This window comes from Chinchilla lanigera, unplaced genomic scaffold (genome assembly GCF_000276665.1).
Source record: "Chinchilla lanigera isolate Chin_1 unplaced genomic scaffold, ChiLan1.0 scaffold00015, whole genome shotgun sequence".
In the NCBI taxonomy this organism is placed as follows: Eukaryota; Metazoa; Chordata; class Mammalia; order Rodentia; family Chinchillidae; genus Chinchilla; species Chinchilla lanigera.
In genome coordinates this window covers 8,840,087-8,867,571 of record NW_004955416.1, presented here as the reverse complement: position 1 = coordinate 8,867,571, position 27,485 = coordinate 8,840,087, and the positions used below count along the sequence as shown (strand labels likewise).

General features: G+C 49.9%; 1 protein-coding gene across 1 annotated transcript; it reads left to right on the top strand.

Annotated features, from left to right (window-relative positions):
• Positions 1 to 7,190: 7,190 nt before the first annotated feature.
• On the top strand, positions 7,191 to 25,927 carry Pla2g4d (phospholipase A2, group IVD (cytosolic)). The gene is made up of 20 exons (XM_005381323.2): positions 7,191 to 7,275; positions 11,531 to 11,603; positions 11,753 to 11,889; positions 12,666 to 12,797; positions 13,936 to 13,976; positions 14,374 to 14,416; positions 15,800 to 15,863; positions 16,043 to 16,179; positions 16,802 to 16,912; positions 17,037 to 17,074; positions 17,237 to 17,372; positions 17,668 to 17,804; positions 19,030 to 19,252; positions 22,260 to 22,377; positions 22,629 to 22,766; positions 22,980 to 23,087; positions 23,178 to 23,372; positions 23,647 to 23,813; positions 24,359 to 24,545; positions 25,392 to 25,927. Exons 1-20 carry the CDS (start codon positions 7,219 to 7,221, stop codon positions 25,616 to 25,618), a joined length of 2,469 nt encoding a protein of 822 aa, XP_005381380.2. The 5' UTR covers positions 7,191 to 7,218; the 3' UTR covers positions 25,619 to 25,927.
• The last annotated feature ends 1,558 nt before the right edge of the window (positions 25,928 to 27,485 follow it).

The window sequence follows — 27,485 nt, the reverse complement described above, 5'->3', positions numbered from 1 at the left end:
TTCTGTGTCCAGGATGAAACTTTTGCCCTTCAGATGATTTTGAATAGTAGCTAATGATATTGATAGCTAATATTTATTGCTAGCTGTGCAACAGCCGTTGTTCTGAGTACTTTACCAGGTTAACTCATTTCATAGCCCCAATACTGCTATTATCCCATTCTTGGGTAATTTAAGTATCTTATCCACGTCACACAATAGTACGTTTGAAGGCGGGATTTGAGCCGAGGCTTTTCCCAAGGTTTCCCATGAACTTCATGGGACTCCATGAATTGCTTTTCTACTCAAGCCAGTTGGCGTTTGGTTTCTGATACTTGCAATTACAAAAATCCTGACTAATCCATTGGGCAACTGGGTGGATGTTACTGCTACTTGGGGAAATAGGAAATGCAGAGGAAGAAATTTCCTTTGGAAAAAGGCACGGCATTGCGTTGTCTCATTTGGGAACCTACTGAGTGTCTCGCTGGGAGCAGGAAGTCTCAGAACCAGCTGTGGATCTTGCTTGTGCTGCCCGTCACAGATTTCCTGTGGCTGTGGCCCCTCCCGTAGCCGAGCTGCAGAAGGGAAGAGCTGACTCCAAGCTGCGTTCTGTAGTCACCACCGCCTCCGCAGAGGGGCAATCAGCCGTGAAGTGTGCTGCAAGTGGGTTATTGTTAATGACAATTTTTTTTTTTAAATTTTGTGGCAACAGGGTCTTGCTATATAGCCCAGTCTAGTCTTGAAATCACTCTGGAGCCCAGCCTGGCACCACCATGCCCTGTTTAATTTTAATTTTTATTACAGTTATCCATTACTTATTTTAAGAAAAGTCAAATCATTTTATAAACTTATAATGAAAACACACTCATTTTCTGTCCCCACCTACTCATCTCGTAGCAACTGCTTTAAATCCTTTTAGTTATTTCTGTATGGATCTCCATATTTCTAAATATTGTACTTCTATCATTTCCTGATTGTTTCAGAGTTCTTTACCTTATCTATCTTCCAGGAACTTCCCAATATTGTTAGAGTACAGTTTTTAGATCAATATAAGTTGTTTATGTTATTGTGATTGTGTACTATGATTTGATTATGTTCTTTTATTCTTAACTTTTAGTTATCCTTACAGTTAGTAATTGCCTCATTTTTCCATTTGCTTAGTTTTCTATGTAACTATTACCAATCAAACTCTCCACCAGAAGTGTATATCTTAAAATATCATGTAATCATCAGTTTCATCATTTTTTCTTCTTTATCCTCTTCCTCCTTTTGATATTTCTTTTTTTTTTTTATTTTTTTCTCCGGTACCAGGAACCGAACTCACCACCTGCGCTTGCCAGGCAGGCACTTTTGCCGCTGAGCTAAATCCCCAGCCCCTGATACTTCTTCTATAACCCAATTTACTTATTTATTCTTGTTCTTTTGAGACAGTCTCACTATGTAGCCCAGGCTGGCCTCGAACTTGAGGTGAGCCTCCTGCCTCAGCCTCCCAAGTGCTGAGGTTACGGGTGTGCACCACCATGCCCAGCTGAACTCACCACTTTTCACAGCCCATTCAGGGTCTGACAGTTAAATCTGAGAGAGAGGAGGGCAACTGGTCTGATTTCCTGGTCCCTTCACAGATGCAGGGGGAAAGGTGTTCTGCTTATCTGAGCTCTGGTCCTGCAGGTGGCCCAAGTGAACCCCAGGTCCTTCTTAAACTCAGGCAGGCAGGTCACTGGCTAGGTGGTTTGTGGGTGCTCACAGGAAAACATCTCAGATGAGTCAGTGCTGGGTGGAAAGAGGATGGTGAAATTCCAAACAAACTCCTGGCCACAAGCAAGTGGTTGGAAACTCTGGACTCAAGGCTGGAGTGGGTTTTCTGTTGCCAAATCTGGAGGGGGTCCCCAGTGGAATTTTGGGGAAGATTTCTTTCTCTTTGGTCATCTAGCCTGCAGAAATAAAAGTCATTGGAAGGCCTCTTTCATGCTTAAAAGAGTTAAGTTTGGTGTATATTTTGGAAGTGTATAAAAGCCTCAAATTAATTTTCTGTTAACTAGAATATGAGTTATAAATGCAATAAATTTGAATTTCCAGCATGTGGAAGGATTAGGCAAAGACCAACAGGGTGGGGTGGGGGTGGAGTGGGGAGAGCCCCTGCGGATGGACACAGCCAGGTGGGGAGAGCAGGGGTGGGCCAAGGGCGGCTGCTCTTGGCTTGTGAGACACACTGCTCTTGCATAACCCAAAGCTCACATCTCTCCAAACATACACTACCCTGCCTGCAAATAAGGGCAGTTAGCGGAGTGACGTTTGTTTAGAGCTCTTTTGTGGCTCTTTTTCTTGAAATGCTCTGGATGAGACATGTGCACCCACACTCAGACCTGCAGGTGACATCCCAGGTTCCAAAGCACTGGCATCACCCCTGGCTGAGACATAGGAGTAGATGGTGGGTTGGGCGCCGTTACTCTCTGGCTCGCTGGCTGGTACATAGCAGATGCTCAATACAGCCTTGTCACCTGGCTTAGCCAGATGGTCTCCTGCCCCTTGCTCAGACAGAAGCTCATCGTTTCCAATGGAAATTACTAGTAGTTCTAGCATGAGGGGATGGCTGGCTGGGTGACCTTTTCTGGACAGGAAATGGTCCTTTCTCATTTGTCAGTACAGTGAGTAACTACTTCCTCTGAGGCAAGCACAAAGACCTGCCTGTGCGCTGAGCTTGAACGGTGGCTAGGAACACTGCAGCATGCGTCATCCCTGCCTCATGCCATCTTGCAACATGGGCCCCACCTACCTGCTTCATGGCCTTTGCCTGAAATTGAGACTCAGCCAGGCATCATCTGCCTCTCCTCTGCCAACCCTGTCAGCTGCTTCCTTTCCTCTGTGACACTGTCATCGAGTGCTGTTCTTGGGGAGTCACTGAGCCTTTCCTTCCTGGAATTAAAGTCAGTGGGAAGGAGCTGGCACCCAGTTGAAAAGCCCAGGACTGGATCTCCCTTTTCAGGCAAGCTTGATCCAGGGACTCTGTGTCGGTTCCTCTTGCCTGCTCTGTCCCTGGGGAGATCACATTGCAGGTGGGGGGTAAGAGCACTCTCTCTGGGGTAGATTTTTGGGTGATGTGGGGGTGATTCTTCAACCAATTCCTGCCTCGGTATTCTCACTTGTAAAATCAAGGTAAATAAAGGTAACTGCCTCACAGAGCTTGGCAGGTGAATAAAGATGTTCTACACATGAAAACAGCTTAAACAGTGTGGCACAAGGGCTACATTCTATGGAGCCTGAAGTTTATACAAGTTGATACCAAATTAGGCATGAAAGTGAATATTTATTTAGAACAATGAAATCACATAAATTACAACTTTTTCAAAAGCTGAAGAATGCCAGAACATTACAAGACTGAGGAACAGAAACCTACCATGGTATTTGTACTAATCAACAGCCACATTCCCTTCTCTAGCTCCCCTCTCCCTTCATCCTTAGGCTGCACAGTGCTAAGGCTACATTTGTTCCATGCCAATTTTGTAATTCCACTTTTTCGAGTGCAGCAGATAGCGCTCTTTCCTTGGGTGGTTGAGAAAATGTTTTAAAATTATTGATGGTTAATAATAGTCGATTATTGATAGCTTCTTTCCCCCTCACTGGTAGTATCGTGTAACATTTTAGAATTGTTAGTAAACTGGTGAAACCTCTGATTTACTTACTCTGGCTATGTAAAAGACCACCCAAAACCTAAATGGCCCACATAGCAACCACCCAATTAGGTGCACAGATTTGTGAGTCAGAAATTCAGAAGAGGCGCAAGTGAGGGTCAACAACAGCTGTGGCTGGCGTCACTTGAAGTCTGGAACAGCTAAGACTGCTGACTCCAGCTCTGACCGGTGGCTGCTCCTGTGGCATGGCAGGCTCACAGCATGGTGGGCTTTGAGCTGGATCCTTACAGGCCTTAGGGCACTTGCCTCCCCTTATGATCTGACTTTAGGGATCAAGCAGTATCATATCCTCACATCCTGTAAATTGTGAGCCCATCACAAATTCACCAGACTGAAGAGGAGAATTACCCTCCACCTCTTGATGGGTGTTTCTAGAAGGTTCTAGAAGGTCATAGAAAGGCTATGTGGCTGCAACCATTTTTTGGTAAATAAAATTTGCCATGACCTTTAGCAAGATTTTCTCATTCATAGACTTTGTAGGTATGCTAGCTACTTTTAGCACAGGACCTATGTTACATTCTGTGTGTGTGTGTGTGTGTGTGTGTGTGTGTGTGTGCTAGGTACTAGGGATTAAACCCAGGGTCTTTTCACTGAGCTATATCCTTAGTCATTTTTGTAAGTTTTTACTTTATTAAATTTGAGATAGGGCCTCATTAAATTGCTAAACTGCTCAAGTTGGGCCAGAATTTGCAGGGATCCTCCTGCCTCAGTCTCTCAGAGTGCTTGGATTACAGGCGGGCACCACCATGCTCAGCTGATAATGCTTAAAAATGGACCACTATGCCTAGCTGATAAATGAAATTCCATCAAATAAAGGAAAAAAAACACATTCAAGATATGACTGAAAATATTCTTTTCAGGACAGAAGTTCTGATTTCTGTTTTGTTTTGTTTCTGGTGTGGGGAAATGAAACCCAGGGCCTCACACATGCTAGGTAATGGCTCTCCTTTGACTCTTTATTTTATAAAGAATTTCTGTTTTGATCAGGTGCTGGTGAAAACTAAACCTTCCAATCACAATTTTATGTGTTTGATTGGATGGATTTTCCACAGACTGCTTTCTGACTCTACATTTCAGAATTTGTTTCTCTTCCTCTACCTGATTCTTCTGGTACCAAAGGTCACGTCTGCACTGCAATGCAATTGTCCTTTTATGTGACAGTGCCAGTGAGTCAGCATAGTGGGTGGTGGGAGCATTTCTGAAAACTATTCCTCAACCTCAGGCCTAGCAATTGTTTCACTACCTGTGAAAACTGACTGCAGACTACATAAACATATCCCACTCAGCGGACATTAAAAGTATCTCTAACTCCACTTCTCCTGAACCAGATCCTGAAAACATCCACTCTTCCATCCAGATCTAAAAATGTCCACTGCTAAGAGAGATGGAGGAATGGGAAGACAGCAGTCAACCAGCTGTGGATAAAATAGTTGAGTTTTGCAAATTTTACCAAAACCATGACCACAAGCACATCTTGCAAGGGCTCCTCTCCATCCCCGAGAGGGATGTGCAAGAGAATGGCCCAGGTGCGGCATCCTCAGCTCCACAGCGACCCCACCTCTGCCTGGCAGAAGTGTTCACTGCGATCACTGGCTCCACTTTCTGGTAGTTCTTCCTCTTGTGGTGGCCGATATGGTCAGCAGCTCTAACTTCATCTCCTCCCAAGTTCTGGTCTGGCCAGAAAAACAGCGTGTCTCTTCCAGAACTTCATGCACCAGGATTCACTTCAATTGCAGTAGTGTGGGTAGTGACGCTAGCGAACCACACACCATGATCAGGGTGATTCCATGAGCCAGCTTTGAGGCACCTGATGCATTCTTAAAGCAGGAGGTAGATGCAACACCCCCTAAACCATGGGGCTGCTGCAGAGGGAGGGGCTTGTTGCCCAAAGGAAATTGGGGAACTTCAAGGAACTGTGAATGCTGAATGGAAAACCAGAGGTTAATTTACTGTGAGCATGGAGCAAACTTTAAGAAAAGAAGGTGAATGAAGGAAGGCAGCAAAGGAGAAGACCTTTAGCTTGGCAGTGTGGGTCAGGTCAGCTCTGATGGACCTCACAGGCATGCTCCCCACAAGGAGCCCTCTGACCTGGGCAAGTCCCTCCAGACCTCCCCTCACCTGCCTGTCTCCTTGTCCTGACCTTGACCTTCTGGGTCCACTCCCCATTTGCAACCTCCTATTACAGCATCTGCCATCTCTGTGAGACACTTGCAACAGGGCAAGTCTGAGCTGTTGAGTGTGAAGCACAGGGTAGCTTTTTTTTTCTTTTTGAGACAGGGGCTTTTTTGCGTGTCTTTTTGAGACAGGGTCTCCCTATGCAGTTCAGGCTGGACTTGAGCTCACTTTGTAGCCCATGCTGGTCTCAAACTCGCAATGATCCTCCTGCCTCAGCCTCCTGAGTGCTGGGATTACAGGTGTGTGCCATTACACCCGGCATGAGACAGGAACTGGCTATGTAGTTCAGCCCAGCCTTGAACTTGCTATGTAGCCTAGGCTGGCCTCAAACTTGCAGTGATCCCCTTCCTCAGCCTCCAGAATACTGGGATCACAGACGAGTGCCACCATGCCTGGCTAGGGTGGCTTTTGAACACTTGCCGCATTGTGTCATCTAGGACTAGCTTTGGAACACATTATTCTTCATAGCTTTCTACTTTTTACACTTACATCTGGAACATGGAAATTAGAAGTATTTCTTATTCGTTCAGTTTTCACTTGTTTATACACCAGTCTCAGTGTTCTGTTTTGGTTGATTCTGTAATAACACATTTCAGACTCATTTGTAATAATTTGATATTAATTTAGTTTCATTTGCTTTAGAAAACAAATCATCATTGTTTAGTTCTGAGTCATTTGGGACAGCATTTAGGGCTATGTGCACACTGAATAAAGAATTTGGTGGCTTCACATAGTTTTCTTCTCTAATGTTCATAATCTGAGGGTTTTTGGATTGGTCTCTTTTGTCTTTCTTTATTACCAACTCTGCCTTCAATTCTAGTAGAAATCCCTCGGATTCCTAGGATCTGCTGAACCGGTGGCTGTCGAGTGGGATAGGGGGTGAGGAGCCTGTGATCAGAGGTGTCCGGACTCCTTTGCCGCTGATGAGCAGGACACACTGCTCTCACTACTGTAACCTGGGTTCCTGGCTTCTAGGAGCTTCCAAGGGGTCAGGCCTCCTGCTGGGCCAGGTGCTCCTCCCTTGGGAGCTTGCCTGGCACAGGTGGGGCTGGGCCACAGGGCTCTCAGCTCTGCCCTATCCACTCTCCTCTGTCCTCAGCCCTAGGGGAGCTGGGTTCCTACCATTGCTCCTGGGACTTGTCTGCCTACCATGGCTGCATCTGTCCTGACAGTACAGGCCTGGAAGTGTGCTCCACCCTGGGGCCTGGGGCCCTGGCAGAGGTTTCTGGAGGTGCTGGTTGACCCAGCCTCTTGAGGAAGGGAAGTGACCTAGGGGTGGAGTTCCAAGCTGTTTATAGGATTGTGGCACCTCTGAGGCTAGCAGATTCACAGTTGGTCGGGATACTCACTGTCACCTGGCTAGGAAGCCGGCGTCTTGATGAGGATGGGCATGGAAAGCCTGTCACCTGAGGGACCACCCAGCCATCTGCACAAGGTAATAGTGTCTGCCGAGACCATGGGACAGAATGATTCTGAGAGGCTTTACATAGGTGAAATCATGGTGGTTGTCATCTCTGCATGGGGGGGTCTGTGCTTGGGGATGTGGTGTGGGGGGATGAGCAGCACCCATAGACGCGGGGCCTGCAGTTCAGAGCCTGATTGGCAGAGCCTCCCTTCTTCACCACGGGAGACCAGGCAGTAGCCCCTAGAGGCCCTTTCCTCTCCCCAGAGGTCCATCTCTCGGTGGAAACCCACCAGGCGCAGAGCCCACCGCCACAGGCAGTGGACTTCTTGGATCTGGCCTGAACCCCAGGATCACCCCATGTGCTCAGGATCTCAGGGAGCCCAAATCCCCTCCACTGCCAATTATTTATAGGATCCAAGGGTTAAGGGGCTGCACAAGGAGGCCTACAGCCTGCTTGCCAACCTACCTCACACTTCCTCTCGGCCTAGACTCCTCATCTTCTGCCAGGGGCCAAGGCCAACAGCTTTAGCAGCTCCTCAGATGTCGCCTGATGCTCCAGATAGTGGCCACGAGTGGGTCAAGTACACCACAATCACTGCCCAAGGTCCTTTGCCTCACTCCCAGCCCTTGATAGGCTTATTCTTGTCTTGGTCCTGAGATCCGGGCCTGCATTCAGACAGACAGCTCAGACTGGAGCTCCTGGGAAAGATGTGGTCTGAGCAGACCATACCCCAAGGAACCTGCACACCTCTCATCCAAGGACAATGGCTGTTGCCCCAAGCTGAGACCCCATCCTAAATCACCCATCCCTAAATCACCCATGAGAGGAAACGTTCTGATGGGGTCCCGGGGGAAATGAGGCCGCAGGGTGATGGAGGGGCCAGCCAGCCTCAGCTCCATCACCTCCTCTCATCAGGAGCCCCTCATCCCAGAACGCCCAGCTTTGGAGTTCCTGGGCTCCTCCCTTCAAAGTTCATCTCCCTGGCAAAGCCTGTGCACCTTTCCCTTCCTCCCTCTGTCGGCTCTGGGTCCAGCCTCAGTGGTGCAGCAAAAGTCTGAGGTCCAGGATTTGGGAGCCTGAGTCTGCCTCACACCTGGAAAGTACCTCGCTTCTGGCTGGTGTGCCTAAGACTGGGTTCCTAAGACCAGCCCCTCGACCCCCAGCCTTCAAGTCTGGTGCTGTGAGGAGGAACCGGCAGCAGCTTCAGCACCTCTCTTCTGTTGGACGGGGTGCCTGGAGCCCACGCAGTGGCAGGAGCTCGGTTGGCAGGGCAGGCTGGTCATCCAAGACTGGTTCTGCAGTGTGCCTCTGTGCAGTCCCTGGGCACCAGCTCAGCCCGATCCAGGAAGGCACAGGGTCTGAGGCTTTGCCCAAAGCCTCTGTTCTTCCCTCTCCAGCCTCGCCCACATAAACACCGCAGTAGCTGGGGCCAGCAAGCGAGGGGGTAGGGCTGCTCCTTCTCTCCATCTGCCAAAGACTCAGGATCATGGTCACAGATACTCTGGACCGCAATCTGGGGGCTCAGCTCTTCCGTGGCTAGGGAACAGCACTAAGCTGTTCACAAAACTTCCCTGGCAAACATGATCCCTGGGCCCCTGCACAGGAGACTTGCAGAGGCCTCGGATCCCTGTAAAGCAGGAAGAGTGTGGCTGAGACCTTCACCAGGTGCATTCCCAGGATCTGCAGAGGGCGAGGCTGGAGCACCCCTCTAGAAGTAGGTGGGGTCTTTTGAGGGGAAAGGAGGGCCCAGATAGGAGGGTCTTTTGACAGGGGAAAGGCTCCAGAGCCCTCTCAGAAAGGGATTGTGTTGGTTAATATGTTAGCTTGACATTCATATTAGTCCAAAATCAGTCTAGAAGATTCTAGCTTCTAGATTCCCAGAGGGCAATGGGAGAAATTTGTGCTTTTACAAAGAAGGAAAGCCCCAGGAACATAAATAGCACAGGATTTATGAGCTCTGGCCTTCAAGTGCGAATCCTAATTTTGTCAACTACTCAGTTTGTGATTTTGAGCAAGCTAACCTTTCTGAGCCCCGTTTCTCTCACCTGTGAAATGGAAGGAAATGCAAGCACTATTTCATGAAGTTGAGGGAGGATAAAAGAAGTGACATATGGGGTACGCTCAGTATAGCAGCTAAAAACACACGGAGTGCTTCATGAATACAAGGGCAGCCACCTGGACCCTGCTTCCTGTTTTGCTAAGCATTCTTCTGAGCATTTGACAGGTGTTAAAACTGAGCCTGAGAACACCTTGTGAGGCCAATTCTATTGCTATCCCACTGCAGATGAGAACATGGGGAAGTTAGTAACTTGTTCATCACCCGGCAAGTAAGTAGCAGGACCAGGGTTTCAATCCGGACAGCCTGGCTACGGAGTCTGGGATTTGAGCATAATCCCCGAGTGCCCTGTCCGCAACAAGACTCAGCCAAGCCCTGCTTTCCTCTGCTTTTCCTCCTGCCACCCCCCCACTGCTCATTTTCTCTGCCCTCTGAGCTCTGGCCACTCAGTAGTTTCTTCTTCCTCATCACTCAGGCTTGTCTCAGTCCCCAAGTGGCTTCATGAGCATCTTAATAGCCAATGACCTTTCACCCACAACACCCACTGCTACTAGGCCAGCCCGGTGCTCTTGGATTTGCCTGATTCAAGCCCAAGAAAGTGCACATGGGTCAAGCTCCAGTTCTGTACCTGTGGCTATCACAGGTCACTGGGTTCCCCAGGTCTCAGCCTCCCTTGAGGCATGGGTTCATTTCCTCTCCAGAGGGCTGAAGGTCTTTGCTGGAGGAAGATCATCTGCTTCACCAAAGGGCTGCGCTCCCTGTGAGCCCTGGGTGTGGCCAACCCTAAACTGAGCAGTGGGGTGCCCACTCCTCGGCCCTCTGTTCCTTGCTTTGCCCTGTAAACTTCAGTCCTGTCCCTGTATCGTGGCTGGTGTGGCTCTTTAGCTGTGTGTAAAATGGGAATCAGACCTGGGCTAGTTCTTGAGCTGCTTCTCTGTTGCTGACAGCCCTCACTGTTGTCCATTCTCTTCTTTGGGGGAGTCCCCTTATGGGCTTCCAAGATGTCACTAAGTGACAGAGGGTTCTTGTTTAATTTGCATAGAAATCACAAACTGACAAAGTGCCACTCTCTTAGGGTTCACAGTCTTGAGCGTCGAATGCCAGCTGCTATCGGCTCGTACAGCGTGTGGCTCTCCTTGCCATCTGGAGCAAACAGCCCTGGCAGGTCTTGGGAGCTCCTCTGGCCACTCCGGATGGTGGCTCCCAGCAACTCTTCATTGCCTTTCTCTACTGCTAGTTGCCCCCTGTGTTGCCAGCCCTGGTTGCTACCTGCTTTGGGCACCAATAGCCTTTAGTGTTATCAGCTCTGACTGTAGCAGTTCAGCATGTTGTGATCAAGACAAAAATCATGATTAGAAAAAAAAAATGCCACCCAGGAGGGGCTTTATTTTGTCTCCTGCTGCAGAAAAAGGGGGAGCGGTGGCTGAACTGATTCTTTAAGGGTGTGGTAGAAGAAATGCCATACAGAAGGATAATATAGGAAAATCACTGAAACAAGAAAAACACTTTCCACTTGGAATTTATGATTTTTCCTACACTGAAAATACATAATTCTTATGGAGATTATGCCTTCCATTATAGTATTTTGAAAACAAGGGTTCATTTTGTACTATTTCCCATGGTTTCACATCTATGAAATAAAAACACATTTTTAAAAAAGGGTATGGCGAGGTTGCTTATGCAGGGAAAAAAGGCAGGCTTACACAAACACATTGTCAGACTTATTTGCTCACGGGTAGGGGAGGAGTTCCTGCCTCCTGGACCTAACTAAGGAGGCTGCAGAGGAACGGAGTCACCCAGAGAGGCTGCAGGGCAGAGTCATCTGGGACAGGTCTGCATCTGAAGCTTGCCGCAGTCATAGCAGGTGTCCCCTGGAGCAGTCACGGGGTGCCCAAGGTAGCAGGGATGTCTGTAAGGTGTTTGGAACAGCTGCAAAAGAGAAAGAAAAAAGTTCCTTGTGGGGAGCATCAGTCCCTTCTCTCCTGTCTCACCTGAAAGGAAGGGAATCCTACAAACTCTGCCCCCAGCTGATGTGCCATTCCCTGTCTGCTGCAGCCTGAATCGTGACCCCAAGGACAGTGGTAGACAAAGATTATTTGGTCCCCAGAGGGTGTCCCAGCAGGCCTGGCAACTTGGAGATGGCCAAGTGCACCCACACCCATGGACATGGGCTGCACAGCAGCTCCAGATGTGGGTGACAGAACCCAGCAGTATGCCTTTCTGTCCAGGGGGAGGCCTCTGCCTGCTGGCGGCTCACCGTACGGGTCCTGGAGGCACGGAGGCTGCGCCGGGCTGACGTGTGTGAGTAGCTGTCCCTGGGCTCCAGAGGGTGCAAAAGGATGGGATTCCAGAGGAGAAGCAGTGTCTTGGGGTGGGCTGGGTTGTTCATAATAGGGTTCTGGTGAGGCTGGTAGGTTTGCTCCCTCCTGATGGTCCCTTGACTTTGGCAGTGAGTGAGGTGGACCCATATGTGATGCTGCAGCTACCAACCGCTCCTGGAACAAAGTTCAGGACCAAAACAGTCTCCAACTCCAGTCATCCTGTGTGGAATGAGACCTTCAGTTTCCTCATCCAGAGTCAGGTCAAGGTAAAGGCTGGGGCACTGATGACTGCTTACACATAGCTCATGCCCGCTCCCTGGGGTCTTGGGATGGAGCATTTCCTCCAGGACTGTCAGCACTCAGGACAAGTTGTACCCCAGCCTGTGCATGCTGTGTGTGAGAGGATGTGTGAGCTCCAGAAGCTGCTGCTGCTTCCTGAACCCATGTGTGATGTGAGACAGTAGGTGGCCCCTTCTGAGGGCAGGGTCATGTGGTTGGAGGAGCACGTACATCACCGAAGGCTGCACTGCAGTGCCCCACACTTGCTTCCAGGTACGCCTTAGGAAACCAGTAAAGCTGGGCAGTGTTGTTGCCATAACTTTATTTTTGACAAACATAAAAATCAAGAACCAGGTGCCGTGGCACACACCTGGAATCCCAGCACTCAGGAGGCTGAAGCAGGAGGATCACTGTGAGTTTAAGGGCAGCCTGGGCTACATAGTGAGTCTAGGTCAGCGTGAACTACAGAGTGAGACCCTGTCTCAAAAAAAAAAAAGGTCAAGAGGAGGAAATGAGGGGCTTTGTTGGACTTCTTTTCTTTCATTCTTTCTCTTTTTTTTGAGACAGGGCCTCACTTTGGAGTTCAGGCTGGCCTTGAACTCATGAGGATCCTCCTGCTTCAGCCTCCTAAGTTCTGGAATTATGGGCATGCCCTACCATGCCCAGCTGTTGGATTTCTTTATACTTTTAAATTTCACAGTTACTCATGAGTTGTGGTCAAAATGAAAAGATAATATACTAAGTTGCTGTTCTTGTCCCCTAGAATGTTCTGGAGCTGAGCATCTATGATGAAGATTTAATTACAAAGGATGAAATCTGCTACAAGGTTTTCTATGACATCTCAGAAGTCCTCCCTGGGAAGCTGCTCCAGAAAACCTTCTCCCTGGATCCCCAGGTGGGTGGGGAAGTCCCTAAGGGCCTATCTCATTCAGCTCCAGGCTGAGGAAGGACTCAGTTGCTCCATCCTCTGGGACACTGCTAGGTTGAAGCAGCATCGGAAAGTTGTGGCCCTTTCCAAAGAGATTTTCATTTTAGCAGGGAAGGGGCCAGGTTAGCCATGCAGTTCCAGGCTATATCACTCAGTGCAGGAGCTTTAGTCATCGAGGGAGGAAGGTCTGGGAAGTGGAGAGCTTACATCTCACAGGACACAACAACCCCTCAGGAGGTGTTGGCTCTCACTCTTGCTCATGGACCCCAGGCCTACTCTGTGATGGTCTTGAGCTCTTCCTGTTGCAGGCGAGGGTGTGGGAGGGCAGAGTGATGGGGCTTGGGTCCTCTTCAAGAGGACTAGATGGAGACTGGCATCCTTCAGTCTCCATTCACTCAGCACTTCGTCTACTCCTTCAGTGTGGAGTGGCTTCGTCTAAGCCTTTCCAGGGCTTGGGGAGCCAGAAAGAGGGACAGCTGTTCTCTACAGACTTGCCAGCTGTGGTAACATGGGCAGATCGTTCTTCTCGACCTCTCCTCAGTTTCCTCATTTGTGAATGGGAAATACTTGTAACAGCACAACTCCCTTGAAACAAGTTAAGACGATAAAGCATATAAAAGAACAGTACTGTCCATCAGCTTTTCACTGCTGAGACAAAATACCTGACTTCAGTGAGGAGAGGTCTATTTTGACTCATGGTTTCAGAGGTTTTAGTCCATGGTTGCTTGGATCCAAGGCAGAAACATCATGATAGAAACCCAGGGCAGAGAAAGCACTCACCTCATGGCAGCCAGGAGAGAAAGAGAGCAAGGAAGAGTCAGAGAGAGAAGAAGGGGCCAGGGACCAGATATGCTTTTCCAGGTCACACTGCCAGTGACCTACATACCCAGCCAGGCCTTACCTCCTCATAGCACATTTAGCTACGAAATCATCAATAGATTAATCATTGGTGAGGTCAGAGCCCCCATGATCCAATCACCTTCCACGGCCCCACATCTGAACATATGGACTATATGGTGTGGGGGGGCATTTGACATTTTTGATCCAAATAATGACATGTGTCAACTGTAAATGTTGATGACTTGCTCATCCTCTTTGATCTTAGGGGCAGGAAGAGCTGGATGTGGAGTTTCTAGTGGAAGAAACGTGAGTAATGTCACATTTATTCACGTTTATATATGAGTAATGTCACACAGCCCAGGGCGTGACCAGGTAGCCAGGCTTTGTTCAGGGAAATGGCCCTGATCCAGAACTGTGTTGTTCTGTCCAGCTGAGAGTCACTGTCCCTCACTGATCTGTCAGAGAGGTCTGGGTCCTGGGGAAGAGCTGAGGGAGAAAGACCAATATTTCCTCTGCCCTGCCATCTCCTCCCCCTTTCATTCTGAAGAGGCTCCCCCTCTCCCCTGACGCTTAGCCAGGACATAAGAGCCCTCAGCATCACCCAGAGAAGCTTCAGGTAGGCAAGACCCTCCGCCATGAGGGGCAGGTCAGTGCAGGATGGGCCTGCCTCTGCCAAACCAGACTAGTGGTTTTATTTTTCTAGGTCAGACCCTCCAGAAAACCTGATCACCAACAACGTCCTTGTGGTAACAACCTTCCCTGGCCTTAGGGGTGGGACCCAGAGCAGAGAGGTGGGGGTGGGGCACTGAGATGGTTGAGAAGAGACAAGGTAAGGAAAGGCTTTGTGGTGAGACCACCCCCAGTGTCCCAGCCAGGGGTCACCTGGGGTTGTGCAGGACTTTGGGGGTGTGGTGCTGGAGCTAAGGGACACAAGGAGAGAGGGTATTGTTGAGAAGAGGTCTGAGGCTGGGTGGCTGAGGGATGGTTCAGAACATCAGGTACTTCTTGATGGGGCTTGGTCACATATGAGGAGCTTGGAGTTCTTCCCTGGAGCTGTAAAGTTATGGTGAAGCGTGGCAGGCCAGGCCCACCTTCAGGTTTGCCAATACTGAGGGAGTTTCCAGCGTGGTTGTGGGTAGAATCAGGTCAATCAGCTCTTTCTTGGGATGCAGGAGCATCCTGGTCACACTTCCAAAGCAGCAAGCTGCAGCAGAAGGAAGGTGACCCACGCTGCGTGAGAAACGCTCTTCTCGGTGTGGACCAGTAGACCTGCAGGGGGAGCCGGGTGCCCCAGGTCAGCTGAGGAGGTGTCTGCAGCACATATCTAAGGAGATGTTCACTCTCCTGGCTGGGCAGGCACTGGCTGGATGGGCTAGTTTACTTGTTAAAAGCATACACATGAAAATGAAATCAGGGGAGGATGGTGGTACCTGTAATCCCAGCACTCCAGGAGGTGGAGACAGGAGGATTATAAATTCTAGCCCATCCTGGATAACTTAGGTACTTAGCAAGACTGTATCTCAGAAAAGTTTTTTAAAAAGGGAATAAAGATGTAGCTCAATGCAAGGGCCCTGGGCTCAGTCCCTAGTAACACACACACACACCACACACACACACCCCTATGGCAGCTGCCCCTTCTCTGCAGCACAAGAGCCCTGCAGTGGCTGGTAAATTGCACAGTCATAGACTGGGCAGCCACAGGGAGGATGCAGAGGCCAGGGCTCTCAAGGGAAGGACAGTCCGAAGGTGCTCCAGTCCCTGCCAGGTCCAAGGTTTCTCCAGTACCTTGTTCTGTCGCCGTGGGGCCTGTGGTTGGCACACACTGGGAGTCACTATAGTCAGAGCTGCCCCACAGTCACTGTAGAGAAGGAGCTGTGCTTGAGACCGGGGGCTAGCAGAGCTTCTGGAAGGTCAGGAAAGCCAGGGCAACTGGGTTGGTGGTGGAGATGAGGCCTCCTGGGGGACCCAGACATCAAGCTGGGCAGCTGTGGCAGAACAGAAGTGGGGTGAAGGGTTCTACACATAGTCTTACTTTGGACCCCACTTCTGTGTGGGACAGAGGGCCTCTAGAGATGAGGCTAAGATGGTCCTAGCCGACCCTGCACAGTCAACACCATGGTCTGCCCCAGGCCCGAGAGCTGTCATGCCTGGATGTCCACCTGGACAGAGCAGGGAGCACCCTTGGGGTAGCAGGTAAGAATGGCAGCAGGGTCCTTTGACCTGGGAAGTGGGAGTCCCATGGGGCTTGTGGGGACGGCTCTTTTCAGAACCCTGCTTACCATTGTCCAGCCTACCTGGCCGCTCTCCAGCTTTACTGCTGGTTTCCCAGGTCATAGCTGGAGTTCCTGCCAACCTGCCCGCTATCACCCTAGATTGGGACAAGCTGGAGCTGGAGCTGGTCCTCAAGGGGTCCTTTGAAGACACGCAGACATCTACCCTAGGCACAGCCTCTGCTTTCCACTTCCACTACCTGACAGCCCAAGACACAGAACTGCATGGGCACCTGAGGGTAGGTCTCTGCTCCCCAGCTCTCCCCTCCCAATTCAACCAGCTCCAGCAGTGGCAGAGCCCTCCCCACCTCCTCCTGCCAGGTGTCCTGCGGCCTCCTCAGCTTCCTTCACTTAAGCACCCCATCCCGGAAGGCAGGGAGGATTAGCAGGGGCTGCTACGCCATGCTTGAACACACTGGTGGCTCCTCCAATGATGCTCTTGGAATAAAACTTGGCCCTGGTGCGCATGAGGCGCCGCACAGCCTGACCCTCACCAGCTCTGCTCTCTCTTGTGCCACATCTCCTTATTCCTACTCTGGCTGCTCTTGTGTCTTCTTGCTTTATACCCTGCCAGCTGCTGTTCCTGTCCTCTGCTGGCTCCTTTTGAGGCCGCCACTTACTGCCTTGGTTACTCAATCCCGTTGCAGGCTGGTGTCCTTCCCAAGACTACATTCCATGTCTATAGATGTGTGATGTGATCAGAGGGAACAACACCTTTGCACTAAACAAGTACTGGTCATTATTATTTTGTAATTGCTAGTATCTAACTGTTTTAGTTTCACATTAGTGGGGAGGGCTTGTGGCTGTCTAGATGCTCAGGAAGCTTGCTGAATGAATGAATGAACGAGTGTTTCCTTCCAGGGCTCCAGAAGCAGTGGCTGGCACTCAGACACCTCAGCTGGGCACCTCACTGTGCCCCTGCGGCCCTTGGCTGGGGGAAAAGAGGTGACCATCAGTGTTCCTGCTGCAGACGTAAGTGGCCTGGACTGCAGGAAAGTGCTGTGAAAATAAAGACGGACTCGTCCAAGGCCCTGGGGGATACCCTTGTCCCCCGGGACTAGGACATTCTGAGCATGGTTTCTTGCTTTGATTTTAGGACCCAGGAGTGAGGCTGCAGCTCAAAGCAGACAGTTGGTAAGGGATCGTCGTATCTGTGGGGACAGTGAGGGGTGGAATTCTGTGACACAGGTGGCTCTTGGGCTTGGGTCAGGAAGGTAGTTTGGCAGCTTACTGCAGGCTTGGTCGACCAGTGAGCCATGCAGTGCCCCCTGACCCTTGGGTCCTCTTCTGTCCCAGCCCTAAGGAGCTGGCCGTGCGCCTGGGCTTTGATCTCTGTGCAGAAGAGCAAGCCTTCCTGAGCAGGAGGAGGCAGGTGGTGGCCAAGGCCCTGAAGCAGGCCCTACAGCTGGACAGAGACCTACAGGAGGACGAGGTCTGGGGGAGTGTGAAGGATGTGGGTCCAGGTACCCCAGATTGGCTGTGGGGCTCCCTGATTCCTATAGCCTCGTCAGACACCCCAGGCAATGGAGAATGGGGTGGGGAGGGAGAACGGGGCAAGTGGGTGCACTTCCGGGCTCTTGGTCCCCTGGGGCTCTGACCTGGGCTGAGGGATGTCCCTGATGACCCTATCAGCCCCTGACCTCAAAGCCCCTGGGCTAGAGGCAGGGAGCTGGATGCAGCTCCAGGTCTCCGTCCTTGTCAAGCAAGCCTGTGTCTGTGTGGCCCAGGTCCCTGTTGTGGGCATCATGGCTGAAGGTGGAGGTGCCCGGGCCATGACCTCACTCTATGGACACCTACTGGCTCTGCAGAAGCTGGGCCTCCTGGACTGTGTAACCTACCTGAGTGGTATCTCGGGTGCTACATGGTAAGTGCCTTGGGGACCGGGGCAGCAGAGAGGACCAGGGCCCGGAAGGGAGCAAAATGGACACCAGTGGGAGCCTGCATATGGGGATGTCATCAGGGTGTGAGCAGTACAGTCTGACGGGGGCCAGGCAGCTTTCTCAAAGGAGAAAACAGAAGGAAGGTGGCAGGAGGCCCCTTTCCTGACATTACGGAGGGCCTGAAGGTGATCAGTTCAGAAGGAGCTGGGCTTGGTCTCACAACACCACTTAGGCTTAGGAAACCTTAGCAACCTCCTCCCCTGAGTCTCGGTGGGCTTTTCTCTAAGGTGAGTGTTCATAGGGCAGGCATGGGACAGCCCATGTCAGCGTTTAACTAATACCTGGCACTGACAAAATGCTCCAGATTGGTAGCCCTTTATTCTGCCATAGTTATTACCTTGGTTAATGCTCACAACAGCTCCTGAGGTGGTTCTCATCTTGCTTATATAGTAAGCAAGAATAGCATACAGAGGAAATTGAGGCCGAGTTGCCGTTTTAGCTAACGACAGCACTGCATATGATGAGGTGGACCATTTCACTATTAGAGACGTGTTCCTTAATGTTACTGTAAAGAGCAAAAGAGAAGTAAACTCCTCAGAGATGCTCAGGTGACAGCAGCTGGTAAGCAGAGCCATGAGAACTTCACGACAGGCCCATGAAGATGGGGACAGGATCTAGTGCCGTCCAGGATGGTGGCTGCCATCCATAGTGGCTACTGACTCCTTCAAATGTGGCCTGCACAAACTGGGATGTGTTATAAACATAGTTTTGAAGACTTAGCTTGAAAAAATACAAATTATGTCAATAACTTACAGTGCTTACACGTCAAAATGATATTTTTGATGTCTTGAATTAAATGTAATATATTATTAAAATGAATTCTCACTGATTTCTTTATACTTTTTTATTGTGGCTACTGGGAAACACAAAATTCCATATGTGGCTGGAGCTGTAGCTCACGAGTAGAGCACTTGCCTAGCATAAGCCAGGTCCGGGGCTGGATCCCCACCACCAACAAAAAAAGAAAAGAAAACAAACATTACCGATGCGGTTCACACTGTAATACTGGACAGCAGGGATGGAGAACAGAAAGCTCGACACAGTTTCAAGACAGGTGCAGCCCCGGCAGCAGGAGCCCTGTCTGGGGAGAAGATGCAGGTGGGAAGGTGCGGTCGCAGGGCACCCTCCACCGACTCTCTTCTCTCCTAGGACAATGGCCCACCTGTACTGTGACCCAGAGTGGTCGCAGAAGGACCTCCAGGGACCCATAAGCCACATCAGGGAGCATCTGGCCAAGAGCAAGCTGAGGGCCTTCTCCCCAGAGCACCTGGCAAGCTACCGGCGGGAGCTGCAACTGCGGGCCTCGCAGGGCCACCACACCACAGCGGTGGATCTCTGGGCTCTCTTGCTGGAGTTCGGCCTGCACGGCAAGGTACTGCGCCTGCGCGGGAAGCTTCCTCGCGGTGTGGAGGGGGCGGAGCCTTGAAGGCCGTGGGAACTGCTGTGTTTGGGTTTCTGCCTCACTTACGTAACTGCCTTTCTGAGACTGACTCTTTGATTCATTGCCATTAAGAGAAATTTCTGAGTCTCCCAAGGTTTGGGGATCAGTCAGTATTAGTCAATGAGATAAAACTTTTGCATTAAGATGTCTAGAACGGTTTTTATTTATACTGCAATATAAAATGCTGTTATTCTTTATCTTCAGTGTTATATTAAAAACCCAGACTTTAGAGACAGGGTCCCTGGGTCCTAATCCCAGTGCATTTTACTAGCTGTGTGTCCTTAGGAAAGTTTCTTAATCTCTGTACCTCGGTTTCCTCATCTATGCAACAACATGGAGCACAGATGTGTTCCCTTCAATGGTTCTTTCTGGAGAGTTTAGTAAGTTAACTGTGGGCTCTTACACTAACTGATACAATCGTTAAAGTTTAGTGATTCTTCCACCCCTAACCATCAGAACAAAGTTTCAAAAGCATTTGAAACAACAAAAAGACAGAAAAATGTCTTTAGCATGCAAATGACAAGTAAGCTATCTGGCTGGGGATGTGGCTTTCCTAGCATGAACAAGGCCCTGGGCTCCCCCTCCAGTACAATTTTAAAAATCAGGCTTATTAATAGTGGAAGGAAAGAATGATGTCTCCTCGAATTTGGGGGATTATTATTTTTTATTAGTACATTATAACAATCTCATTCCTCGTGGGGACTTGGTACATGTACACAACACATCTTAATTCTTTTTTCATCCCTGCTCTGCCCCCTCCATCCCTCCTCAAATTTATAAAGTTTTGTTTTCACTAGCGAGCACAATATCACTCTTATTTTTATTAGGTTAGCAATACTTAGGCAAATATCAATATTTATTATTAAACATTTACTGTGAAAATATTCACATTGAAAAGATTACATAAAACATAAAAACAATGTAATAAATATGCATGATTTCACCAACCAGCCCCAGCTGAAGCCCTCCACAGCTCCACTTCCTTCCCCCCTTCAGAGCTTGCACATCATCCATCACATGAATATCTACAATCTGTGCACTGTATTCTATTATATGTCACACATAAATTCCATATAATGTATTTTATACACCTTTATTATGTGGATCTTTATTACATATAATTTAATATTTATACCATTAAGAAAAATATATTACCACGTGACTAACTGTGCGAGTGTCACTGTACACACGTGTTAGGGGATTGCCAGGCCTCTGATATTTATATCCAGGAGTTGAACTGTTGTGCTATCGTGTCTGTACCTTGTCTTTTCTAGCTACTGTCAAATTGTTCTCCAGAGCAGTAGTGTTAATTCACAGTTAACAGTAGTGTTAATTACCAGCGGGTCATATTTCTTTCCCTACATCCTCTGCAGATTTAGATTTTTTTCAGCTATAGATATGAAAGTCTGTTGTAGTTTTTGTTTCCTTCAATTTTAGTGAGACATTATATTTTCAAGTATATTTATCATTTGGGGTCCTCTTCCATGAATGACCTACTGAAATTCTTTCCCAATTTTCTTTTTTTTTTCCTTTCCCAATTTTCTATTTAGTTTGTCTTTTTTGCAGTGTTTTTTTTAAGAATTTTTATATAGCCTGCATTTAACCCTTTACCAGCTATGACTATCTTGATGCATAATTTAATATAATCTTATCATTTTTTTCCTTTATGATGTGTTTGAAGGGTCTTCCTTTTCCTCCCCCCAAATTATAAAATCCCCCTCTGTACATTCTCACATAAGTTTTAAAACTTTGTTTCTTACAACTAAGACTTGAGTGTACCAGAATTTAAGTCTCATGTGGCTAAGGGTCGATTCTGGGGGGTGTTTTCTGGTGTGCTTTCTTTCCTCATACGGATTACAGGCTTCTGCAGTCTTGCTTGTGAATTTTTTTCTCTCCCTATTGCATTACTTATTTTGGATCAGGCTTCCTGTGTCCACAGGGCTCTTCCTGAGCTCCCTGTTCCATTCGCACCCGACTGGCTGCCCTGTCTAGGTCCACACTGATGCAGCTCAAGTCTCTGCCCCTCCTGAGTGCTTTCCTGATGCGCCCTTTTGGTCCCCTTGCTGCGTTCAGGATGAAGTTGCATCCTATGGTTTATTCTGCCATCTGCTCCTCATTTTCTCTTCACGAAAACTCTGGGGTCTACAGTGGTTCCCTGCATCTAAGGGCACAGAAAGCCTCAGACCATCCTAGACCAGAGGTGCACAGGGCTTCTCTCCAGCTCTAGCTGGCTCAGCAAGGGGCTGCCTGCAGGCTGGAGCTGGTTTCAGCAAGGAGGCCGAGGCAGTCAGCGTCAGGCAGTTTGGGACAGGGCGGTACATGTGCCAGGAATGTGTCATCCTTACCTTAAGACTTTCTGAGCTACAAGCGTGCTGAGTCCTAGGCGACTCCCAACTTGCCACAGCAGCCCTTACCAGCTGACTTACTTAGAAAGCAGGTTAAATATATACAAGGCTGGCTCTCTACTATCAGAAATTGCTTTGGAATTAGTCTTTTAAAAAAATCTTCCTGGATTATCTCATGACCATGTACTTGTATGTCCTAGGAGTCTAGCCCAGCCATCTCCTGAGCCGGCTAGAAGGGGACTGTGTGTGCTTTCTGGAAAGTGATGTGCATGTGTATGTCCATGTACGTGTGCCTGTGCTGTGCCAGGACCCTCACCCACTCCACCCATAAACCCACAGAGCTGCGCTCTGGAAGCCCAGGGTGCAGGGAGAGGGACCATCAACATGTGTGATGTGGGCTGTGTAGTACACAGCCTGCATAGCCCCAAAAGGTGACCCTGTGTAGCGGCCTGGGTAGAATTAGCTGCACATCCCACCTCCCCAAAGCCCAGAGAGGCAGCTGCCTCCTCGCCCCCAACCTGTGCCCCTGCCTTGTCCCTTTCTTGTGGAGCCACCACCCCTCCTCACGTAGGCTCTCATCCCTCTGATCCCAGGTGATGGATCAGACGCTGTCAGGACAGAGAGATGCACTGCAGCGGGGTCAGAACCCTCTGCCCCTCTACTTGAGCCTCAATGTCAAAAAGGACACTGTGGACACCCTCCACTTCAAGGGTATGGTCCTATTCACTCCGTCCCCCAGTGCACATCCACCTCAGGTCTGCTGCCCTGTCTGGGCATGTGGACAGGGCAGGAAGGGAGTGGTCACCCTTGGGCCTGTTTTCCTCAGTCTGCGGAGTGGGTGCCAGGCAGTAGGGAGGCTGAGGCCTGCCCAGGGTGGGAGGCAGTATCTTTGGCCCTTGCCAGAGATGGGGCTTCTCCAGCCCACTCCCTCACATTCCTTCCTCTTCTCCGTACCCCATTAGAGTGGGTCGAGTTCTCCCCCTACGAGGTTGGGTTCCTGAAGTACGGAGCTTTTGTGCCTCCTGAGCTCTTTGGCTCGGAGTTCTTCATGGGGAGACTGATGAGGAGGCTCCCTGAGTCCCGGATCTGCTTTCTGGAAGGTGAGAGTGCCCACTCTGAAGTCCCCGTAGCACAGGTCTCAGAGCCCTGGGGTGAGGGGAGAGGCTGGCCAGTGGGGAGGAGCCTTTGTGGGAAGCACCCTTTCCCTGCTTGCATTTCCCATCAGCACTAGGCATGGGGCACACCGGCTTCCAGGGGTCAGGAGGCAGGGCGCTGGGGCCTGAGGGCTGCCCTCTCTTGGGGTTTGACTTCAGCTACCTGGAGCAACATTTTCTCCGTAAACTTGATGGATACCTGGTATAACCTCACTTGGTCTGGTGAGGAATGGAAAGAGCACGTCAAGGACGAGATACACAACACAGGTGGGAGGGGGTCCCTGGGGTGGTCTGGAGGAAGAAGGGCTGGCATGTCCGGGGCCCTCACTGGAGCAGTGCCTGTCTCTCTGGTTGCAGAGAGGGAGCCCAGGGATGGCTTGAGGACCTCTTCATGGATGGACTCCTCCTGGCTACAGCCTGGAACGGCCCTGGCACAGGCATTTAAGGGTTTCCTGACAGGGAGGCCACTCTGCCACCATGGTGCCAACTTCCTCCATGGCCTCCAGCTACACCAGGGCTACTATGGCCAGAAAGACTTCTCTACTTGGGCAGGTAAGGACCATGGCCCTGTGCCTCATAGCGGCACTGGACCCCCAGATGGGTGTGGGCCATGGTTGTTGACTGGCAGAGGCCTCAGGAGTCCCAGCATCCATTTCTGGAATGAGGTCTGGAAAAGATCCCAGTGGGTAGGCCTTGGGGAGGGCCTGGGCGTCCAGGGGGGGCGGCAGAGGCACAAAAGGGATGTGGAGGTGACTGCGCCCAGAAGGGGGTGGGTGGGCTTCCCATGGCAGTGGCTGCCTCTGACTGTCACTACCTCTCCCACCAGACTGCCAGCTGGACTCCACCCCTAGCCAGCTGACCCCCCAGGAGCCCCAGCTCTGCCTGGTGGATACCGGCTACTTAATCAACAACGGCTACCCCTCCATGTTCCGGCCAGGCCGCAGGCTAGACCTCATCCTCTACTTTGGCTACTCCCTGTCCTCGCACTTTGAGGTGCCCCTGGCTGCCCCATGGGAGCCCCAGGCCCCTACCTAACTAGGCCAGGCTCTGGGGACAAGCAACAGGCGCCTGAGCCATAGCCCACATCTCCCGTGTCCCCAAGGGAGAAGAAGGACAGGGATTGGTGCTGGGGCTCTAGACCTCAAGACGAACAGGATGGAGCTCAATACACCTACCCTACAGAGGAACCACTGGGCCGGGTGGCAGAGGCTGCTGGCATCTCCAATCCAACTGCCTCCCTATGCTGGAGACTACTGGGGACTCTGGGTGGGGTGATGTGGAGATGGACACTTTGGTCCCCTACTAAGGCTCTCTAAGGTCTAGGACTTGAATCATCCATTAATGATCACCAGTGGGGAGAGTGGCTGGGTCTGCAGCCCACCTGAAGGTTTACCTGTTGGGACCCTCAGATAACCCCATGGCAATGCAGCCCAGAGCCAGGCTGCTATCTAGAGACTGAGGGAGCGAGTGGGGGCCAGAACCAATCTGGTGTTCTCTAGAGTGCAGATTTGGGGTGACTGCTCCCTCCATCCTGCCAGGCACTGAAGCAGGCTGAGCTGTACTGCAGGACCCAGGGGCTGCCCTTCCCCCATGTGGAAGCCAGTGCTGAGGACCAATGCCAGCCCAGGGAGTGCTACCTGTTCTCGGACCCCACCTGCCCAGAGGCCCCTGTCCTGCTCTACTTCCCCCTGGTCAACGTCTCCTTCAAGGATCACTCCGCCCCCGGTGAGGCAGCCCCTCCCGGCCACCCAGGGAAGGTGTAAGGCAAGGCCCACAGCCTTTGGACCCCACCCCCCAGTGGCCAGTGGCCCTCAGGTCTGGGCAGAGCCCCATGGTGAGCAGCCCCATGTCATCATGTTGATGTCTTCTTCGTCATGACTCTAGCCTCCTTGCCCCCTCCCCATTCCCTTAGGTTCCCCCACATTCTTCCACTTCTGCTCTGTGGAGGTTTGGTTGACCTCCTGCCCAGTCCAGGCTGGGGCTCCACAGGGAGTTGTGCTCTTTTCAGGGGCCCCCAAATCTAAGTCCTCTTCATATTCCTTCCTATCTTGCCCTCCCAGTAGTCTGCCAGAATTTTATCTCCTTTGGACAAGAAAAAACTAATTTCTGTCCTGGTGCATTATTCCCAGTTCTCCAGTTCCTGCCGTGATTCCAAACCTTGCAATGTACCTTTGAACATGCTCAGCCCACACCTTGGAATTCTAAAGAACTTTCCTCTCTCAACAGACTGGTTCTTGCAGAGTCAAAGGTCCCTTGTTTCTGCCATGAGCTTTGGGGACCCAGGTGCTAGCCCGATTGATTTCCTACTGGCTGTTTCCACCTTACCCGGGGGTGATTAGTTTGGATGGCAGGACAAGTGTCATGCTGTCTGGAGACTGGGAGCAGGAAAATCTCCCATCCCAGAATAATACCCTGCCACCCACATATGCATTTGTGGGCACAGGGCATGGAGAGCTGGGAAGAAAGCGAGGAGCCTTCCATGAGGAGCAGGCCAACCCTACCCCTACGCAAAGCTTAGAGCAGTGGTGGTGGCCTCTGGGCCTGTGCCTGACCCCTCCTACCCCTACACAGGTGTCCCACGAAGCCCTGAAGAGCTCCAAGCTGGTCAGGTGGATCTCAACAAGACCACCACGCCCTATTTCCTGCACAACATGACCTACTCGGAGGAAGACTTTGACCGTCTGCTGCAGCTGAATGACTACAACCTGCGGAACAGCCAGAGCACCATCCTGAAGGCCTTGAGGGTGGCTCTGAGGCGCAGGGCTCCAGAGGTCACACCTCAAGGGGCCCAGGTGTGAGGTTTCTCAGGGGCCCCAAGATCCTGAGGGTCGGCGGCCTAGCCATCTGCTGCTGGGCACAGTGGTAGCTCTCCTTGGCTGCTGTTCCCAGCTCTCCCAGCCAGGGCCACCTTTGCAGCTCATCTTGCTGCCCCGATGCTCTCCCTGATGTTCACAGCTGGCTCAAGAGTTGGAAATAAACTTTTCCTCTGGCTAGCATTTTAGCCGGTATGGAGGTGCACACATGTCATCCAAGCACCCTGGAAGGCTAAGGCAGGAAGATTGCAAATTCAAGCCCAGCCTGGGCAACTTCATGACTTAGTGAGACTCTAATCAATCAATCAAGCAAGCAAGCAAGCAAACAAGCAAGCAAGCAAGCAAAGGATGAGGGATGTAGCTCAATGTGAAGGCCCTGAGTTTAATCTTCAGTGTGTGTGGGTGGGTGGGCGGGTGGAGCAGCTGGTCATATCAGATGAGTTTTCACAAGTAACTGCTTTCATACTGAGGAAAATGGATTTGAGGTGGCTTCAGGCACCAGGAATCACATTCTCTTTTCCTCTTCTTTCTTTCAGTATACAAGTCTCAAGTCTTGTACTTGTTTAGATAAATTTATTCCTTAATATCTTTTTTTTTTGGAGACAAGGTCTTGCTATGTAGTACAGGCTGGCCTTGAACTTGCAACCCTGCTATCTCAGTCTCCTGATTGCTGAAATTACAGGTGTGCACTGTCATCCCCAGCTATTCTTAAATATTTTATTTCTTATGATGTTGTGAATGGAATTATTTTCTTAATTTCATTTTCAGATAGTTCATTGCTATTGTATAGAAGCACAGTTTATTTTTGTATTTTGATTTTGTGTTCCAAAATCTTGCTAAGCTTGTTTATCAGCTCCAATTTTTTTTTTGGTTGGATTCTTTGGAACCTTCTACATGCAGAATGCATCATCTGCAGATGGAGATGGCTTTCCTTTTTCTTTTCAACTGAATGCTTTTTACTTCCTTTTTTCCTGACCTGCTTCCTCTGACTAGAACCTCTAGCACAGTGCTGAATGTGCAGACGTGAGTGTCTCGTTTCTGACAGAGGAAGGTGTTAGTCTTTTCTCATTTAGTTCTGGCTTTGTTTTCCACGTTCTTTATCAGATTTAAGAAGTTCCCTTCTATTCAGTTTGTTGAGTGTCTTGAATTTCTTTTCTTTTTTTCATGAAATTATTGAATTTTGCCAGATGGTTTTGTGTGTGTGTTGTGTCTATTGAGATAATCATGTGGGTTTTGTCCTGTATTCTATCAATGTGTTTTCATTAATTGATCTTGCCTGCCTTGAACCAACCCCACTTGGTCATGGCATATAATTCCTTATAGGTATCGCTGGCACACTCCTCTCATTTCTTACACTCACAAGTGCACACAGCACACATACACCAACTACGGCAGCCCTGGCCCAATGTAGGGGTCAGAGTGGGGAGATCCTGACAGATGTAGGCTCAGAGATCACCTTCATCATCCTCTGATCTCTCCTTGCTCAGCATCTTTCTTTCTCTGCTTCTGTATTTGGCTTTGTTTAGATTCCTCATTTCCTCCACTGTATCACAAACTCTTATTTTTAACTATAACCATGGTGGAATTTGCCGCTATTGTGTTTTATTTTATGCCAGGCTTTTTACATTAGTTCCCTTAATTTTCAAGGAAACCATACCTTTCACAATAGCACCCAAGAAATTGAAATATTTAGGAATCAATCTAACAAAAGAAGTAAAAGATCTATTCAATGAAAACTACAGTACTCTGAAAAAAGAGATCGAAGATTTCAGTAAATGGAAAAATATTCCTTGCTCATGGATAGGAAGAACCAACATTGTGAAAATGGCCATACTACCAAAACTGTTGTACA

Coding starts and splice junctions, on each gene's coding strand:
- Pla2g4d (XM_005381323.2), top strand. CDS start 7,219: ATGAGGATGGGCATGGAAAGCCTGTCACCTGAGGGACCACCCAGCCAT. Junction 15,864..16,042: donor GAGCACCCTTGGGGTAGCAG/GTAAGAATGGCA, acceptor CTATCACCCTAG/ATTGGGACAAGCTGGAGCTG. Junction 17,805..19,029: donor GGTATCTCGGGTGCTACATG/GTAAGTGCCTTG, acceptor CTTCTCTCCTAG/GACAATGGCCCACCTGTACT.